The sequence below is a fragment of the Rousettus aegyptiacus genome, unplaced genomic scaffold (genome assembly GCF_014176215.1).
Source record: "Rousettus aegyptiacus isolate mRouAeg1 unplaced genomic scaffold, mRouAeg1.p scaffold_m13_p_5, whole genome shotgun sequence".
Taxonomy (NCBI): domain Eukaryota; kingdom Metazoa; phylum Chordata; class Mammalia; order Chiroptera; family Pteropodidae; genus Rousettus; species Rousettus aegyptiacus.
This window is the reverse complement of record NW_023416308.1, coordinates 92,369,424-92,387,515: the sequence shown is the minus strand read 5'-3', so window position 1 is coordinate 92,387,515 and position 18,092 is coordinate 92,369,424. Positions and strand designations below refer to the sequence as shown.

The window sequence follows — 18,092 nt, the reverse complement described above, 5'->3', positions numbered from 1 at the left end:
AGTCCAGGATAGTATAATATAGTGGGGTTTAATTGTTTGTTTGTTTGTTTTTATGCTATCTTGACCCAGTTTTGAAGCCCTGGGTATTGTCAGGACAGTTCCCCTTCTTAAGCAGCCAACTAAGTCCACACCCTAACCTTATCCCTTACTGACTTCTCACACTCTGAGCCAACATGCACAGACATTAGCCCTAATCTCCCTGGGGCCAGGTGTCAGACAACTAGGGAGAGCCCCAATACCCTGGGGTCTGAAACGAGCTCCAGAAAACTAACTAAACCCACCCAACTTGTCATCCAGAAGCTCCAACTTGCTGTTACCCTGTCCCATCCAAAGTGCAACCTTTCGTGTGGTTCTCCTTGGTAGCCTTCTCCTGTTTAGAACTATAATGGAGTTCTGGTTTTCATCTGTCCAAGTGTCAGTATATTTTGATGTATCCTGCCATGAAAAAAAAATTTTAATTTTATAAAATAGGAAGAAAAAGATGGAGAACTGTTTTTAGCCTCATTATTTCCCTTTCTTCACCTTATGCACACTTATGGAATTTCTCTCCTCTTATATGATCACCAGATTCTTCCTGCTTCATTGTCCTTCTCTCTTAAAATGTTCTATGTTTCCCATTATTTCCTCTCTATAGAAATATCATGATCATACTTCCATGTGCTCATGAATTTCTCAAAATACTTTGTAAAAGTAAAAATTAAAGATATCAGTAAAAATAATAAAACTTTAATAGAATAATAATGAAAATGTCCAGCATACAGTTTAAAAGCATGTCAGTGCTCTAACACACACACACACACACACACACACACACACACAATCGTGACAGACACCACCAGTGGGAGAGTAATAAGCAATACACTGTGTGATATCCACTGTAACTTGAACTGCCTTTAACTATTTCCACCATCAGCAATTTTTTCTAACTCATACATCTTATAACTTATGAATAAAGTATGGGGATGATTTTCATTTATTAATATTGCTGTACCACTGGGTTGTGGATTTAGCAATAGCACAAGTTGCTTTTTTTCCCTATTCTAGTAATTCTTTATCGTTTACCTGGATTATACATGGTAATTTTTTTTCCTCCAACATGTGAATATTCTCTTTGCATTCATTCAATGCCTCCTTCACACAATTTTGTTTTATATTTTCTTTTTATTACGTCAATCCTTTTTGCTTCGACAGACATCTATTTTAAACATTTTATGCCTTAGGCAGAGCTCCTTAATTGGTGCTGGTTTCTGTCATGTGCTGAACTAAGAACAACGGGGATGTTACCCAAACCTCTTCATTAATGACACATGTTGCTGCAACTCATAAAGAGACTATGAAAAGCTTCAAGTCTCAGAAAACAAGGCCAAGCTTAAGACCCAAAAAATCTAAGAGAAGAATCAGAAGAAACATCAACAACTGGCATATGCTATTGTTTTACAGTTTGTAGAAATTATAGATGTGATTAAAATAAAAAATTTCCAATTCGTTTCAGAATATTTTTCTTTCCTTGTTTGTGAATAAATTTGGTCTATAGTTTTGTCCAACAAAATGACACCACATAAGGATATTTTTATTGTTTAGCAAATAAGAATATTTCTATGAATAGGAAGAAAGTATGATCCAAGAGGTACAGGAAGTATAAAAATATAGTATAGACATATGTTTACTTAACTCTCTTCCTCAGAACTGTTAAATAATTTATGAAATCTCATATGCTCAGCCTTAATTATTGCACTAATTTTGCTAATTAAATTTCAATATTTAGCCTTACATATTTGTGCTAGATACATCGAAAGTGAGGAAATAAAGTTAGGCTCTATACCAAGAAAATGTATGATTTACATCTTATGCTTTTGGTGTGATTTCTTTGTTGAGCTGAGGAGGCACTTATGAGGCCTGTCAGAGCACACGTTACTTTTTTTTCATCAAGGCAGAGTTTATAAGTGGAACCAAATTAGGTATGAGAATTATACAGATGTCTTCATGAATAGACATGCTATTTTTTTCCAAAACAAATGAGCAATTTCCACAATTTGGAGTTTATGATTTCTAAGTACTGTAATTTTTGTTTTTGTTCTTGTTTTTCAATATGGGAATTATAGAGTAGATGGAGACTCTGGTAACATTTTTGGAATGCTTCTTGTCATGTGACAAACTTACGTAGGAATGTTTCCTTTTTTTTTTTTTTTTTTGACATTTAGAAAATCTTCATTAAGTACTTTTTAAAAGATGGGTGCCGTGCGAGTACAAAGATGAATCAGACAGTATTTTCCTCCGAGGATTTTCCATTGGTGAAGGAAACAGATACAAAGAATTCGTCTAATGCAGAATGAAACAGGTACTGACTATAGCTACAAACCACGATCTGTAGAAGGGCAAAAAGGCGCAAAACCAGGGCGTGTCTGGGAATGAGTGTAAGTGGCCTGGTGGGGAGACGAGTCCAAGCTGGAGGAGTGACAGACATAACTCTCAGGGAATGAGAGGTAGTCTGGAGAATGTGGGAGTTCAGGCAATAGAGGGTAGTAGTGGGGATTTTAGATGGCCTTGAATATCATGGTAGTTTGTGCTCTTAATGATATTACTCAAAATTCAATTCAATTATTTCTCTAACAGATTCAGTTAATTCAAATGTAAGCATCACACAACTATATATTTTATCCACTGATGAAAATGTTTATTTTCTAACCACGAAGAGTAGTTACATAACTCTATGTTAACCAACTCTTTACGGTTTGTATTTCAGTTTCATAATAGATTCAGGGAAACATGATATTGGGAAGGAACGTCTCTTTTATCAGAAAAAATAGTTAACTTACATATTATTTATTAACTATTTCTCATCACTCAGACCTACAAGTTCTTACAAGTTATTTCATGCTTTCTTTGAAAGAAAATTATTAAATAATTATTAAATAATTTCATCTAGAGAGGTTTAAAAATATTATTGAACAATTAAATGATAATTACCTCATAGTCTTTAGCTTGGTTTTGAATTAAGCACCTTCACCCAGGTATCATTTAATGCTCCAGTTACTACTGCAGTGTAATAAACCCTCCCAGATTCAGTGATGTAAAACAACTGCCATGTAATTTTGCTAATGAACTCTATGGGAAATATCGAACAGAGCATTGGCGAAATGGCTTATCTCTGTCCTACAATGCCTGGTCTCAGGTGGGAGAACTCAAAGAGAGGTTGTTGTAATCTGTAGGCTCTTTCACACATTTATCCGGTGCCTGGTCTTGGATGTCTGAAGGTGTCTCCATGTGAATTGGCCTTCTCACAGCATGGTGGCCAGATTCCTAGAGGAAATGTTGCTAGAAGAATGTTCTTTGATCAAGCCATCCCTGAGAACCGGGTGGAACTTGCGTGCCCTTCTAGCCTCAGTAGTTACACAGCATCCCTTCCGCTATGCATTATTGGACAAATAGGTCACAAACTCATCTTTTCAATGGGAGGAGTGTCAAATATTGCTGAGGCCATTTTAAAAATGGCCACACCAAGTATCTCAATCCTATGACTATGGACTATTTGGAGTTTTCTTCTTTCTTATACTGGGTCTTGCTATACAAACTCTATTCATTATTATATTCCTACAACATAATAGGGCACATAGTATGGGTTCAAAAAGTATTAGTTAAAAAAATGAATAAACTATTTTCCAAATGCATCTTGCTCACCTCATATTTTCATCTTTCTAATCCTCAGAGCTAGAATGTCTTTTTTATTCCTCTGTCTACCAATTCTCTCTTTCTCTCTCTCTTTCTTTCTCTCTCTCTCTCTCTCTCACACACACACACACCATTTACTTTAATGAGAAAGAGAAAAAAACTCTCTACTGTCAATTGTACATAGACAATGTACTAGTAACTGTGCTAAGTGCCTTGCAAACATGATTTCATTGAATCCTTATAACAACTTCATGACACATATTATTTCCTCTTTTTTAATGAAGGAACAGACTCAGAAACGTCAAATAATTTTCCTGAGGTAAACTTAAAAGGGACACTGGTATTAATCCCAGCTCAGATTGATTAGAAAATTTTGTTGAGCTTAACAAACACTAAACACCAATCATGTATCAGTGATTATGCTAGAAAACAAAGGAACAAAGACTTAGCCCCTTCCCTTTAAGAATTCAAAGTCTAACGAAAAGGAGTCTCTACATCTAAGAAAGGACATATTCTTTCCATTCCATCATATTACATTCCTACATTCTGTAAAATACTGTAGACAGTATTATGGACATTAAAAATACCATTAAAATACAATCATCCCTTTCCAAAAACTTAGGTTGGAGCTAAGATGCACATAGCCACTTGAAACTGACCTGTGTGTCCTTACCCATTTTGTGGAGAAGAGAGCCTATACAATGAACCTGGTATAGCCTTGAGGTAGCAATATGCCTAGCTTGGTGAATGGTTGAGTAGGCTCATGTCATTGAACATTTGGATCATAAAAATAATCTAACTTGCAGCAAATGGTACTAAATAGTAAACAACAAATTAACAATCCAACCATAAGTGTTACAGTAATCTCGAAGAAAAACAGATTACTTTCTGCTGGAGTTATCATGAAAGGCTTGTAAAAGAGGTAGAATTTGATTTGCATTTTGTAGCATAGAAAGAATAGTTTCACGTGAAGCAAAAAAGAAGACTGATTCCAAGTATAAGACACATTAGGCACAAAGCAGTTGATAAAGGAAACAAGAGTGTTCTGGGATAGAAATAAGACTAGTTTAGTCAATTTAGAGGTAAAGTGTGTTTTTTAAAGGAAATATAAAATAAAGCCTACATAGATTTTTAACTACTTTTTAGCTCCTATACTACACAAATAATATCAGCTCCCTTTTTCTGAGTGCGTTGTATTCTTTCAAAGCTGACAAGTCTTTTTCTGACCATATATAGAAACAAATGAGTTAACAGAAAGAAAATAAAAACAGAAAGACAGAAAGAAGAAAGGAAGGAAAAAAGAAAGAAGGAAGGAAGGAAAGAAGGAAGGAAGGAAGGAAGGAAGGAAGGAAGGAAGGAAGGAAGGAAGGAAGGAAGGAAGGAAATTTTAGAATTAGAAAGCAAACTTGGCAGTGTGCAGATACTACCTAACTAACCCACTTACCATGGACGGTGTATGAAGTAAGTTTGATTTCTGAATTATTTTCTAAAAGAGATGCCATACACAAACAATTTCACATAGTTAAATATCTTATGACTTTCTGTTTCCAAAATAACCTGCCTTTCTCAAAATAGATATTTCTTCTGGCAGTTTCAACCAGCCCATTTCTTTTAATGCTGTGTTGGAAGTCCTTCTAATTCCCTATCATCAGAGCATCAGATTAACATTCATAGTTTATGTTCCTTATGAATATATATGATGAGACTACAAAATTCAAGAACACATAGGTTTAAAGTTGAAAATACTTGTCTTCCTAGAGCTTGAGAGCTATATCTTGTGTATTTTAGGCTCTAAAAAGTAGAGAAGAATAAGGAAAAATTTTATAGTTAGTATTAGCGATAGAAGGTAAATTGATCTTAAACACTATAGAGATATTCAGTCATCCTGTTAAAATTAAATCAAGCTATCTTCTTCCTTTTTTACAACATGTAAATAAATTAAAATCATCACATTGGAGAGCTAGAGATGACTATGGTTTTCACTTTAATCATTTCTTATTATACAGAATTGTAATTATTAACTGATATTCTAATGGTTGGGCAGAGGATAACAACACTAAATTGTTTTTTCCTCACTAAATAAAGAAAATCAAATGAATATTGTCTTTTATAACCATGAACACCAAGAACATAAGACTTCATTTGAATTAGAAAAAAATTAAAATGTTATACTTCAAAATTATAATTTTTACCAACAAAAATGTTCACTATGAAATTCGACATTCTTATGTGCTTAAAATTATATTGTTGACTGCAATCCTGACTTTGTAATATTTCAATAACATTATTACTTTGGAGACTATTTCTCTGAAAATTTTCACAATATTTTTCATTATACAGTCAAATTTAATCTGCTCATATATATTTTTTAATCTTGTCTTTTTATCAGTACTTTCCTCCTTCTACACCACAACTTTCTCAGTAATTTTGTCTTGTCCTGAACTCTTGACATTTTCTAACATGCTGAATTGGCCATGGAATACTGAAATGTCTTCAGATGGATCCAAGTACTACCAACATTCTGGCAACAGAGATGTTGCTCCGTGTATACATCTCTTTCTCTATGCAGTACATTAATAAAAGAGATGAATACCAAAATTATGTAAATTAATAGAAAGGTGAAGACACACCATATTTCTAAAAGAAAAATAAATGAATCACTTAGGGAAAAAAAGGAGCCTGTTTCTGGCTTTTACCCATTGGAATTGTTTAAGTAAGGATATGCAAAGTATTAAAAAATTATAAAATGCATTAATACACTTAAAAGAATGCAGGGAAAAGAAATATTAGCTTATGTCAAATACCTCTTTCCCCTTAAGTGGAGGGTTTTCCTCAAGTCTGATGGAATATTCCCTTTAAAGCCTTCCTTTATTCTTAAAATTTGGTAACTAACTAATAAAACATTACCAGAAAGAATTTTTACATTCCAATAAAATGCATCCATGATACTGTGAATTTTGTTTTAATCACTTATTTGGTTTATTTCAGCCAGTTTATTCTGAAATGCTAGGAATCTTTGGGAATAACGCGCCTTGACATTAATGATGTTAACAGACCAGCCCAATCTGAGAACTAAGATTAAGTCTGGAAGTTATTAAAAACAAGAAAGTTTCTTGATAACTTTTCTACTTTTTTTGCTACCCAGTGAGAGAATATTAATAAGGAAAATTAGATGTATCTATTACCTTTTTAAGGAAAACTTAAAATGATTTTATATGCCTATATATATATATATATATATATTCTACATGTATATTTTTCTTTGCTTCCCATTTCCTTAGTTTTATATATATATATATATATATATATATATATATATATATATATATATAAATTCTCTTAGGACATTTCTGGTTATATGTCTGGAAACTTCAGCCATCTAGAAAAAAAAGATCGGGAAATAATGAAAAAAATGTGCTGCAAGAATTCACAGAAAAGTTTGGAGACTTGAAAATGGGAACAACAGACACTTAAAAAGTTATTAAGCCAGAAAAAAAAGCCCTTGTTGGCAGGTACTTATATAGCAGTATACTGATAACTGGGATAAAAATAAAGGCATCCAGACATTATTACAGAGTTCTCCTCCATGAAATCAAACTTCTAATTCAAAGGGAAAGAGAAATTTTGATTCATATTTGTTCTTTCTGGTTTGGACATTAGGAAAAAAAATACTAATTATAAAAGAAAAATGAATTCTTAAATATAAATTTAGTTCAATTATTTAGTTCAAGTATATTTTTTTAAGAAATAGTTTTCCATTAACTTCTAATACATAGAGGAGGGTATATAATCTGTATATTGACATACAGTCTCAAAACTATACATTATATATTCAATTATGTCAGTATGAATTTTATCATTGTTTCTTAGATTTTTTTTTTTTTTACAAAATAAATGTCCAATAGTGGAAAAATATAGAAATGATAAAGGAGGAACTTTTTCCAGTGGAATCGATTCAAGTATTTAAGCTGTTTCCGAATATTAGCAACCTAAGAGATAACAGATTAAATGTTCAGATTTTGGGAACCAAATTGGATATTATTTTAGGAAGAGGAGAAATTCCTGTATAAATTGTTTCTTTTGCATAATTCGATCATGTTTTTAATAACTCAACTCTCATACAATCAAGATATCTTCTGGATTACCATAGTAGTCACTAATTATTTGTTTATTATCTAATATACCAATCCAGGGGGTGCTAAAGAGAGGAATGACAGTAGTCTGGAATTTTTAAAAAAGTTTATAAGAATTTCTGTTGAGCCATGTTTTGCTATGAGTTTCTGTTCTCTTCCCGGTTACTGGCATCAGTCGAAACCAGTACCAATCTCCCATTCCATTCCTAAGGTAAAGAGACTTCATCTAATCACTTAAATGAGAATTTGCAGTTACTTTGATTCTCCTCTCCATTAAGATCTATAGATTCTATGTCAGAAGAATTTTTAAATTTGAGTACCATTGTCTCTCATCACTCTTTAATATTTCCTCTGCCATTTCCTTAGTGATACTTATTTTGTGTACCTGAAGTACTACAATATATATATTTTTTAGTGGGCCTCTATCTCTAGCCATTTGTTCCAGCTGGCTACAACCAATTTTCTACATTGCATTATAACAGATATAATCATGTCATTCTTGTGTCCTAAAACTGTCAATAGCATCTAGTGCCAATTGAACACATATATTCCTTAGTGCAGTGTTCCAAAGTCTTCACAATCTGGGTCCATCTGCAAACACTTCTACCATTTCCTACACTAAACGGGAGTTTTCAGAATTATGGATTTTACTGACTTATCTATGTATAGGTGTATACATATATATTTCTATACACATATATATTCTAAAGTAGGTATCTAAAATAATAATTGCAAACTTTAAAATTTTTCCAAGTTATGAATATACAAAATGACCATCTGATATCACCATTACTTTAGAAAGAAATGCTTTTTCCCTTTATTTAAATTAATTACATTTATGAAAATACCTTACATTGTTCTGTCGTATATTTTTTATGTATCAGTAACAATGATGACTTTGTCATAGATTGGCAGAAGTGTATGACAATGACAGACATTTAGTAATCATTGCGCTAAACTACTAACTATTCCCTACACACATACTGATAATATTATAACTTATAGACTTATATTAATTGTAAGAATGGCTGAAAACTGAGACAACTGTTTAAGTCAAGGTCTTGGCAGGAAATAGGCACAGTCAGCAGGGATTTATAAGATAATTTAACAGAGCTATATTTAGAAGTATGGCCAGAGTTAAGGGAATCTATAAAATATGTCAGGGCATCCAGGGATTAGCAACAGCAGGAATTCTCTAGGGCTGCAGGGAGTAATAGGTACTATCAGAAGCTCAGGGAGGCCTCTTAGAACTGAAGAAATAAGAATTCTGAGGCCTTAGCAGACAGCAGAGAAAGAAAAACCCTACATCTTTCCTCTCTTTCTGATTACTTGCCAATGCCTCTTATTGGTCAATGCAGCAGAAAGCCAGAGGGCAAAGGAAAAGGCTGATGCAGTCAATAGGATCAGGCCTTTCGTCTGCACGGAGCGGGGGAGGGGGGGGCGGGGTGGGGGAAGAAGAAAGAAAATAAATGGGGTGATATGGGAAGAACAAATGGAGAATAACTAGCCAACTAACTTTCTCTCTGTCCTAGTTACAGAAACTTAAGGCAAGCTAATTTGAATCACACTGCCCCTTCTTTTGCATACTTTACTCTATTAATTGTGTGAGAATGCCTACATTAGAATAGTGCTTTCCAACCTTTTTCATATTATGGCACATAGCAGTCAACCAAAGAGGATTTGAAAAGCATTTGTAAAAGACTTATAGGAAAACATTTTTTTAATACTATCTTTGTATGATAATGAATAGAGATTTCTCTACATATTAAATTTAAACGAAACTTCCCAACATTTAAAACTGAAATTTTTTAAAGAGAAAAATTAACCTTGGTTCCATGAATTTTTTTTCATGCTGTATTATCTTTAATTAAGTGCAAAGACTCTTCCAATCATGTCACCTAGAGATCGTTTTACCCACTACTCTGTCGAGCGGCCAGTCTATCTCTTCAGTAATGGTGAGGCAGACGCCTATTCCACGGGGAAGAGAAATCCATGGTTTGCTGCCTTTGCCAACAACAAAAATGTTTGAGAGCCAATAGAAAAGCTATTCCCATTGGCATCTTTCGCATGAACTACATAAAATAAATAAATAAAACAAACAAAACCAACCAAATAAACAAAAATCAGAGTGTTTCTCTATTTGTGATCAAACCGATTCTTCTCAGATTAGCAACTCTGAATGGTGTTGTTCACTTTGATGAAGGAATCAGGGCAGCCGATGGTGTGAGCATCATGTGTCACTGGATAAGTCAGGGGTCCCCAATCCCCAAATCGTGGACTGGTATTGGTGGTCCATCTCTTGTTAGGAACCAGGCCACACAGTGGGAAGTGAGTGGTGGGCAAGGGCATGAAGCTTCATCTGTATTTGCAGCTGCTCCCCAGCACTAGCATCACTGCCTCAGCTCCACCTGAGATAATCAGGCATTAGATTCTCACAGGAGCACCAGTCCCTGGTGCCAAAAAAGTTGAGGATCACTAAGATAAGGAATTCCTTTGTGCCCACAAAGATCTTTCTCACTTTGCACTAACTTTTACTTGGCTTTTCAAGTGTAATACAATGAATAGCAAAGCAACTCTTGATGTCATAGATCAGACAAAAATTCTCTCCAGTCAATGCTGATGGCATCCATAAAACCAGTAGGGTAGGTTACATTGGTAAAGACCTTGCCATCAATCTTAATAAAACTCTGCATTTAGACCTGTTAGGATACATTTCAGTCTGGTCCTTAGAAAAATGATGAGAGGGAGCCATTCTCTCAGCTCTGGGGACTGGTGGATGGACCAGAAGAAACAAACTGGTCAGTTTATCCAGCATCTAATGCTTCGGAGATGCTACATGCTTCAGATACTTCTTGGGAGCATGAGCCAAGGCTATGCTAGGCGGGTAAGGGCCACAAATTATCTAAATATTGTTTCCTGTGTTAGAAATGCTCAATCACAATTTCTGATCAAGATTTTAACATTCTCATCATATTCTTGAGAGTCACCATTGACTGCAAATGTTGATGAAATGAGTAAAAAACCATTTTTAATTATATGTAAAGAAAAGCTCTTCTTTTCTTTCTTTATAAATCCAATATGTTAAACATTACTATGATGATCCAAACGAATTTTGTATCCACAGAAAATTTTTCATATTAAGTATTTCAAAGTTTTCGTGAAGTTTCAATTTTCAGAATATATATGCATTGTTAGAGCAGTCTTTCGGCTGCTAGCTTTGAGGCCACTTAAAGTCACATCCATGACAAGTGGAAAAGAGTATCTCAAGTTTGTGAAAACAGGAATCTGGAGCCATCATCTAGACCAGTGCACACAGAGAGATCTCATATTTGAATCCGTCCTCCAACACCTTCCTCTGAACTCACTAGGGCTGTTCCCCATCTGTCTTGAATATCTGGAACTCTTCCATTAACTTCTGGGGCCCCTCGTCCATGATAAATTGCAGTGTGTACTCACTCTAGACACTAAACAGATGTCCAGGCAGTAGAGCATATCCAAAGAAAGACTGAAGGGTAGATTGTCAGACCTCTTTTTATCTCTATAATGAGTCCTGCCTCTAGGGCCTCACTCATATGCCCCAAGGCCAAAGGAGATCAATATCTCAGACATAAAATTGTAACCTTTTCTACTTCACAGTGATTGGGAAGCTCTGGATCCAGAGAAATATTTGCTTACAGTCATTTAACTTTCTGAAAACAATTCTAAATGTGGGCAAGGTAAATGTTGTATGTTTTTCCTATCTGGTAAATAAATTTAATAGTTGTAATAACGTAGGATGCAATACAAAACCATTTGTTCCTGGAAACTTGTCAGATTCCCTTATACATGCCAAAAGTCCTCTATTCATTATAATTAATCTGATGATTTTCCCCTTTTGTAAGGAAAACAAGTGAAATGAAATAATTTTGATTTAACTGAAATAAATCTCACTAAGATCTATACTCCGCTTTCTCAGAAATATAGTTTGCATTGTCCAGAGTAAAGGAAGATCAGACACTTTGTTTTTATTGGTCTCTCAATTGCAGTTTCTTATAATTTCTAGTTTACTACATATCTTAAAATAACCATTAAGGCTTAACCTAGAGCTTGGAATCAACTCAGCATTTCAAGTCTTAGTAGTCCATTGATTGTATTAGAAAATTCTCAGGACCAAGAGTACTATAGGACAGCAAGCTGAATCTTTCTATGACAAAGTTTTTCCCACCACTGTCCATCACTATGTTGGTAGTTGCTCCTTTATATTTGGGAGGAGTGGAATTTGGAGAAGACATGAGAAAATGTGTACTTTCGATGCTCATGTAACATTGACAACAACAATAGCCAAAGGTTACTGAGTTTATATGTACCACATAGGGCTCTAAACAGCTTGTATTAGTTGGGCGCATTTAGCTGAAAGCAACGGAAAATAAAAAACTGAAACTGGCCAAAAATAACAAAACAATAACAACAACAACAACAACAACAACAACAACAACAATTGGGAATATATAAGGTTAGACTCTTAAAGAAATAGCGTTAGTTTGAGACTTATCTTAATCTAGTGCGTTCTTTGTGATTTTGAGATTCTATTACTTCTGGGAAGAAGACGGCTGTGGCAGCTTTGGGGTTCATATAAACACAAAACAACATCAAGAGGAAGAAACTATTTCTTAAGCATACCTAATATTTAGCTTATATACAACCACACAGTCTATTTATGACTTATTTCTTCATAGTGGTCAGTGCTCATGGTCTACAGACTTTGAAGAGTAAGATAAATATTCTTGGAATCATCCAGGCCTAATTAATTAGAACTGATTCACCTAGTCATTTCTGAACAAATTACTGTCATGAAAAAAAAATGCTATACAAAGATAAGTTTAAGATTGGGTTCCTAAATTAATTACTGAGTTAAGAAAGGAGTAAATTGAAATGATTGGATCAACATTATCAGGCTCCACCTCCTCTAGCTGAGCTGGAGTCAGTACCTCAAATTGCATCAATATTGTGCAAGGAGGGTAGGGGTGATAACAAAGGATCGGTCATTCGTAAAGCTTTCTTAGAAGTCTCCTGTCAGTTTATATCTGGTCTTTCATAGCATCTTTACAATTTCAAAAACACTTAAAATCTCATTCATATTATAGGTTAGTGTTTTTGTGCTCCTCTCTACTCATAACTCAATAATGTAGGTTTCTTGAAGTGAAGGCCTTTCAATTCCTAATACTTTACATATAATAGAAGCTTAGTAAATGATCGGTGAATTCTGTTGAATTAAATGAAATGTTGCTGAGAAGCTCCAAACCCTAGGCTTTTCTTTCTTCTAAAGGGGGAAACTTCATAGACATTGTTTATTTAATGAAAATAGGCTAAGGTGAAATGTGTATAAACTTACACATTAAAATGCTCGTGAAAATTTATAATAAAATAATAATTTCTTTAAAGTAAAAAGATATGATGCTAAAGTTAATCTGCACAATTCTTGCCATAGTGTCTCACCTCTATCCCTAACCAAAAGTAGGTTTATTGGACTTCGTTCACCTCTTTGAAAGGATTAGGCTCTCTCAACTCGAATACCTGTAAATTAACTATTTCTTTGGCCTTGAAAACTTTTCTCAACACTCATCTTGGAGCTTTTAGGTGAAAAGTCAGTGTCTTGCAGATGCCTTTCCTATCACTGGTCTTAGAGCCCCGCCTACATTATATCCTAATATATTTGAGGTTATTTGTTTTTCTCTCTTCAGTGCTAGGAAATAAACTCCTTCACTAGGACAAGGGCTACATTTATTTATTTACCACTAAATTCCTAGCATCATACACTGTGTGACATAATAACTGCTCAATATAAGAATAAATAAATGCATTAGTGAAACCTGTACATTTGCTAAAGGTAGACTGCACATTTGGCTCAAAGTTTCTATTAGCTAAGACAAAGAATTTTAGGATACATGGTGTATTTAAGATAAAATCAAGTAACTACTTCATGATCAAATAAGTTTTGACTAACTGAAAATGTCCAATAATAAAACTGAATAAACAGCATAAGTACCATTGCTTGATTTATTTTTTAAAAGGTATGGGAATGTTCATTTTCATAAATGGAAAATGACTCTCCCCCTCTGAAATTTCTCTTCTCTTTTTTGTTAAAGCAAAAACAAAACAAAACAGTAATTCAGACTACTGATTAAAACAGTTTTTGTTGTTGTCTTCAGAACTGAAAAGAAATTCAGCTCAAATGAGTTATTGTGTCATGAACTTCAGTAAATTAGAAATTGTTGTTGGCTTTTGGACAATAAAACAAGAGTTGGCAAATAAATATTTGTTGAATACATAAATGAGTGACTAACCCAGATGACAGTCCAAAATTGGTCCCTTTTTTCTACCCTTTCTTCCCATAATCTTTAGCCAAGCATTTGGTTTTTGTGTCATGCTTTTAAATGCCATTTCTCTCAGTTATTTGTGAGAATTGTCAGCTAAGCTATTTTGCCTTACAAATTATGAAAAAATAATAGTGCAATCTTGAAATAAAATTTCAAGTTTCGTTAAAATTTTAATAAAGTATTAATCTTTAAGTTTACCTTTTTATTAACCTGGACTTTAGTTCCTATGATGAAAGAACAATGTCAAGGCCCAGACTTTAGAATAGTGGTTGGTATTAACTCGAGTCAGTATAATTTCACTAAGCCGAATTGAACTAAAATTTTCGTTTAAACATTTTCTTATAAGTAGTAGCATATCTCTGGCGTTGCCCAGTTATAAACCTTGACACAGATTGAATGTCCCAAGCAAAACTCAGGAAATCTCTACTAGAGATTATTTCCAAAGTGAAAGGAAGAACGGATACTTTTGTGACTAATGGTATCTCGCAAGTGGCTCTCGGATTTCTCGCTAGGATGCCCTACACTTATTTCCCCTCCCTTAAGAGACACTATATTGGTGGCGAGAGTAAAAACGCCTGGCCGTTTCTCTAGTTTAAATTTCCCAGAGTCGAAGTACAAAAATGAAGGCCTTGTTGTCAGATTGACAGGGATTTTCTCCAATAGCATTGTAGAAAGGCGTGTCACTTCACGGACACGCCAATCGGCACGCAGAGAGTCGCGGTCTCCAGGGCGAAAGCGGAAGTACGGCTTTCGCGCGCCCCCATGGACCCGCTCTTGCAGCACCTGGAGCGCTTCTCTGAGGTTCTGGCTGTCTCCCGCACGACCCACGTCAGCAGCTGGGACCCCGCGACCGTGCGCAGGGCCTTCCAGTGGGCTCGCTACCTGCGCCACGTTCACAGGCGCTTTAGCCACAATGTCCACATTCGCACGGTTCTGGAGCGACGGTTGCAAAACCAATGGAAACTGGAGGGCGACTCTGGGCCCGCTTCAGTCCCGGGGTTGACGAACTTCCGGGCTTTGGGGTGCTGCGACCTTCTGCTGTCTCAGCGATTGCTTGAGAACCCGGCCCTGGGCGATGCCGCCTTTCACAGCCTGGTGCAGGAACTCTTTCCCGGCCCTGGAGTCCCGGACGCGGAAAAGGAGACGCTCCAAGGCAGCCTCGCCCTCCTCGCCCGCCGCCGGTCCGCTGTCCACTTGCTGCTCTTCAACGGCTATGGAGAGAACTTGGTCTGTCAGGAGGACACACTGATAAAGACGCAAGCGGAGCTGCTGCTGGAGCGTCTGCACGAGGTGGGCCGGGCCGAAGCGGAGGGCCCCAGCAGGTTGCTCAGCAGCCTGTGGGAGCGCTTGCCCCAGAGCAACTTCCTGAAGGTGATAGCAGCCGCGCTGTTGCTGCCGTCATCTCCCAGGCCCCCCAAAGATGAGTTGGAACTGGGCAGCTCCAGAACACCGGGAGAGGGGGGTCAAGAGCTGATTCACTGGCTTCTGGGGAAGTCGGATATTGTGGCTACTTTTTGCCGCAGTCTTCCAGCCGGGCTTTTAACTTCGGTGGCAAGCCACTATCCAGAGCTTTTCCAGATCTATCTGGGCCTGCTAACAGACTGGGGTCGACGTCTGCACTACGATCTTCAGAAAGGCGTTTGGGTTGGAGCTGAGTCCCAAGATGTGCCCTGGGAGGAGTTGTACGGCAGGTTTCAAAGCCTCTGCCAGGCCCCTTCACCCCTGAAAGGTGAAGTTCTAACTGCCCTGGAGTCCTGTAAGGCACAAGATGGAGATTTCGAAGTCCGTGGTCTTAGCATCTGGACAGACCTGTTGTTAGCTCTTGGGAGTGGTGCATGATCTTGCATTTGGGAAAAGACAAGTTTTAGGTCACAGCCCAGGCCCCAGTTCTCGATGGGCAATGTTCTGTTACTGATTACTTGTATGTATGGTTCACAAAAATAAAATTACAGTGTTCCCATCAAACCGCCTATACTTGCATTGTCCAAAGTATTATTTTAGGTGCTGATTTGTAATAGGTGTAATTACAATTTACAATCATAAATATATGAAGTAACTGGCTTGTTCCATGGATTTTCTGGCTAGAGAAGGTGACTTGGAAAGTATACTACTTAAAGCCACAGAATTCTCTATAGGTTGCTTTTTAGAAAGTCCATTTCTAAGAATGCCGAAAAGAGGTCCTTAAAGAAAAAGCAGCTTTAAAGTGACAAGACACTTTTTCTGTCAGTATGGTTTACTTGTGTAGGTTTGTTTGTTTGTTTTGTTTTGTTTTTAACACTCTCCAATTCCCCACTCCCTCACCCAGTGGAGAGTTTTCCTTAACCAACAACATGTATTGTCAGAAATGGATTGAAAAATTAACTGGCCCATTTGGAGTTTAAACTCTGACTTTGGCCTTCGTAACCTAATGTACTAACCATTTAACCATCCTCAGTATGTATTAAAATTGTGTTATTCAGAAAATTTGTTTCTCTTTCCTACAAATTATTACTCTCTGAAAGACAAAACAATAATTTAAAGCATTGGCTTAAGGACAAGAAAAATTGTTTAAAGCATAGTAAGTACGAATATGTGCCTTTGGATATTAATTTAGTATTTGATATTGATTTAGCATACAGAAGTCAAAGCAGCCTCCTGAATTAGGCCCAAATTTTAGTGCTGCTTCTGCCAATGACTAGTAATAAATCACAACACTGGTGTTACAGTCGCCTCCTCTGTTAAGTATTTAGACTAAAATAGTTAAATTCCCTTTTCTTTCTCATAGTGGCTGTCCTATGGGGATGGTTTAGAATATTTGTTTCGTGTGTGTAGGAACCTAATTTTGTGAGTTTACCCAGAATGTGGCAGAGTGATTCCCAATCACCAAACTTAAGAGCAATTTATTTTTGTTAGATATAATTTTTCATTCATTGATATTTTTGTTTATAGCTAAGTTAGTAGCAAGATTCTTTGAAAAACATTGATATTCCAAGAGCTAATTTTCAATTCCAGAAATGGAATTAGAGCAAAAGGGGTTGTATAATCTCGTAGAATGTTTTATTCTATAGTAGAACCTGGAGTAAACTGTTCCACTAGCAAGTACACCACTTTTCTAGATGATCATCAGTTAATACTAGGAAGTTCTTGTTTCCTGTGGTCTGATTCCTTTTTCTAGCTCTAATCTATGTAGACCATCCTTTAGAGTGCATTTGTTATTAATGCAAGAAGGCAATTCCTTTTGTCAGGAGACACATACATTGATTATAATCTATGGAAACCTAGGAGTCTAAATAGGGTACTCTTTCCCCTGAGGGCATTTTCAATTACTTCTGTCAGAGTAGTGAACACCTCTAACCTAGGGCTACTTTGGCAAGGTTCCTGGCTTAATGCAAGAGTTTTGGCATCAGTTTCCTTGCCTTGTGGATTGCTCAAAGCAGTTTCCAAATTCCACTTGAGTGCTGCTCACATATCTCTGTTTTTGGAGATATATATGTTTGGGAGAGGGAGGTGGGAATTTCCTGAAATTTCAACAAAAGTATTAGAAGCATATTTTATTGAGAATCTATTTGCAGCAGTTGGGCCTTACTGAACATACAGTCAAGGCTTTGCCAGAAGTCGACATCTTCATTTTCCCGTTAACTCACAGCAATCAAAATTTCTGTCCTTAATGCTCCTCTGAAATAAATCTTGTCAAAGTCACCAGTCATCTCCATGATGCCAAATTCAAAAGACATCCAGTATCAAGATACTTGACCTGTCAGCAACATTAGACATTTTGACCACTCCCTTCTTTTTGAAACTAGGTTTGAAATCCTTTTCTCACAACATGTGACACCACTTAATCCTGGTTTCCTTTTACTAGCTACTTACTTTTTTTTTTCAGTCTGATGTTCTGGATAACTCCCCTAATTAACTTCCTGGCATTTCTTAGAGTTTTAATAGTCTGTTCCCTCTT

General features: G+C 36.1%; 1 protein-coding gene and 1 pseudogene across 1 annotated transcript; one reads left to right on the top strand and one right to left on the bottom strand.

Moving 5' to 3' along the window:
- Positions 1 to 9,712: 9,712 nt before the first annotated feature.
- LOC118602975 lies at positions 9,713 to 14,922 on the bottom strand (annotated as a pseudogene).
- FANCF (FA complementation group F) lies at positions 14,909 to 16,128 on the top strand. The gene has a single exon (XM_016138484.2). It carries the CDS (start codon positions 14,921 to 14,923, stop codon positions 15,995 to 15,997), a length of 1,077 nt encoding a protein of 358 aa, XP_015993970.2. The 5' UTR covers positions 14,909 to 14,920; the 3' UTR covers positions 15,998 to 16,128.
- The last annotated feature ends 1,964 nt before the right edge of the window (positions 16,129 to 18,092 follow it).

What these genes read in the sequence shown, in the direction of transcription:
- FANCF (XM_016138484.2), top strand. Translation starts at nt 14,921, where the DNA reads ATGGACCCGCTCTTGCAGCACCTGGAGCGCTTCTCTGAGGTTCTGGCT.